Source organism: Pundamilia nyererei, unplaced genomic scaffold (genome assembly GCF_000239375.1).
Source record: "Pundamilia nyererei isolate P.nyererei 1_Seehausen unplaced genomic scaffold, PunNye1.0 scaffold00332, whole genome shotgun sequence".
Taxonomy (NCBI): Eukaryota; Metazoa; Chordata; class Actinopteri; order Cichliformes; family Cichlidae; genus Pundamilia; species Pundamilia nyererei.
In genome coordinates, this window is record NW_005187733.1 from 200,719 (window position 1) to 202,643 (window position 1,925).

The 1,925-nt window shown below is 36.5% G+C and overlaps 1 protein-coding gene across 1 annotated transcript; it reads right to left on the reverse strand.

Moving 5' to 3' along the window:
* Nucleotides 1-64: 64 nt before the first annotated feature.
* On the reverse strand, nucleotides 65-1,531 carry LOC102209440 (fatty acid-binding protein, brain). Its single transcript, XM_005751890.1, has 4 exons — nucleotides 1,398-1,531; nucleotides 1,089-1,261; nucleotides 703-804; nucleotides 65-342 (listed from the first exon to the last, which is right to left on the reverse strand). Exons 1-4 carry the CDS (start codon nucleotides 1,468-1,470, stop codon nucleotides 292-294), a joined length of 399 nt encoding a protein of 132 aa, XP_005751947.1. The 5' UTR covers nucleotides 1,471-1,531; the 3' UTR covers nucleotides 65-291.
* Between the last annotated feature and the right edge of the window lie 394 nt (nucleotides 1,532-1,925).

Sequence of the window (1,925 nt, forward strand, 5' to 3'; positions counted from 1 at the left end):
AGATTCTGTTCAGCTGTTCAGTTTAACACCATATCACTACATCAAGCAAGAGGCAAATAATAAATTCTTTTTTTTCCCTTTTTTATTTTGTATTTCCGCACAGGGTTGCAAAGATGATCCATCCATCATGACAGAAATGTATTCATATAAAAAAAACTTACAAAATTTGTGCAGCTTGCAGCTTGCTTTTACATATGGAGGAGGATGAAGTGCAAAGAGAAGCATACAGTCAACAATATTTATAAACCCATCACTTTTTGGACAGTTTTGGGAGGCTGTCACTCAGAGCACTCATGCCTTCTCATAGGTGCGCACTGCGTGGATGTCTTCGAAGGTCAGATTCTGCACAGGAGAGAGGACAGAAAGTATCATTCTCAAGTTTACCTAATTAAATATATATAAAAGAATCCTCATTTGTTTAATCAGCAAATCATCATATAATTGTTATAAGAATATTCCAGACCAATTGTAAATCAGTCTTGGTTGGACATATCACCTCATCTACTGCATAAAATCATCAAAATCAATTCTATGTTGTTACAAAGCTTATTAGGCTCAGAAAGCAACTGGACAATCATTTAATTCGAGGAATTGCATTATTAAAAAAAATGTTGTTTGTCTGTCTCCAAAAGTGCTCCCAAAAAGTATAGAAAGTCTATATACAGCAAATGTTCATATATATATAGATTAAGGTTGTCTTACCATGACCATCTTGTCATCCTTGATTTCTCTGACAAACTTGGTCTCTTTGCCGTCCCACTTCTGGACGTGGACCAGCTTGTCTCCCTCCAGAGTCACTGTGGACTGAAAAGACGAAAAGAAGGGAATGCATTTTGCATGAGAAGTGGAGAAATAATGCAATTTATAAATGATTTGAAGAAATATTTAATTTAAAGTCCAGGTAAAAGTTGAACCCAACCACTGACACGAGTGTAAAATGATTGAATTTGCATTTAATCACCACAGTGAACATACAATTTGGATTTTGCTTTCTTGTACTTTGAAATACATTTTATTTTTTTTAATGATAATCAGACCACAATCAAAAAGCTGTAAATCTTTCTTTTATTCATTCATTGTCAACTCACTTTGCAGTTCCTGTCATCAGCAGTGGTTTCATCAAACTCCTCTCCCAGCTTGAAGGAGATCTCTGTGTTCTTGAAGGTGCTCTGGGTGCGGATCACCACCTTGTCTCCCTCCTGGCTGATGATTACAGTCGGCTTGGTCACATTACCAACCTGCCTGGTGGCAAAGCCAACACCTAAGTAAAGGACAGGGGTGATAATATATCTGGGTTACAAGTCTCCTTCATCTATTTTTAATCACAACTTTTTTGTGCAAAAGAATATTGCATTTGTGTATTTAAAAAGAAAGAAAAAAGAAAGTTTGTTACTTACCAAGTCCTTTCATATACTCATCAAAATTCTCACTTTCAATCAGTTTCCAAGTGGCACAGAAGGCGTCGACCATGGTGAAGGTTTGCAGAGAGGCAAAGTTATCTCCAAAGCACACTGAGCAAGCTGCAGCTTCTGCAGGTTCACCCCCCTTATGTTATTTTATAGCTTCTTATTATTATGCATGCAGGTGGGTGTCACCAGGCATCCTATTGGCTCAGGAGATTTTCACTGGGTTGTGATTGGATACTTGAATTGGGTCATATTCTTGACAAGGGTAAGAAAAAAAGAAAGCTAAATGTGTCCATTTATATGCTTGATGATGTAATTACTCTCATTCAGGGATGCCAGTGGTTTTGGGGATAGGAATCACTGCTATATGTCAAACTAGGGAATTTTACATTTAAAAGTAATGAAGTAAAGAATAATTTTGCAATTATATTTCATCAAAAATAAGGCACAGTTAATGACTATAGCTTGCAATCTGTGTTTTTAAAAATGAGATTGTGTTCAGAGGTTTTAGAGAACGAG

What these genes read in the sequence shown, in the direction of transcription:
- LOC102209440 (XM_005751890.1), bottom strand. Translation starts at nt 1,470, where the DNA reads ATGGTCGACGCCTTCTGTGCCACTTGGAAACTGATTGAAAGTGAGAAT. An exon ending in TGAGTATATGAAAGGACTTG is followed by an intron (nt 1,262 to 1,397) that starts GTAAGTAACAAA and finishes TCCTTTACTTAG; the next exon opens with GTGTTGGCTTTGCCACCAGG. An exon ending in AGGATGACAAGATGGTCATG is followed by an intron (nt 343 to 702) that starts GTAAGACAACCT and finishes TCTCCTGTGCAG; the next exon opens with AATCTGACCTTCGAAGACAT.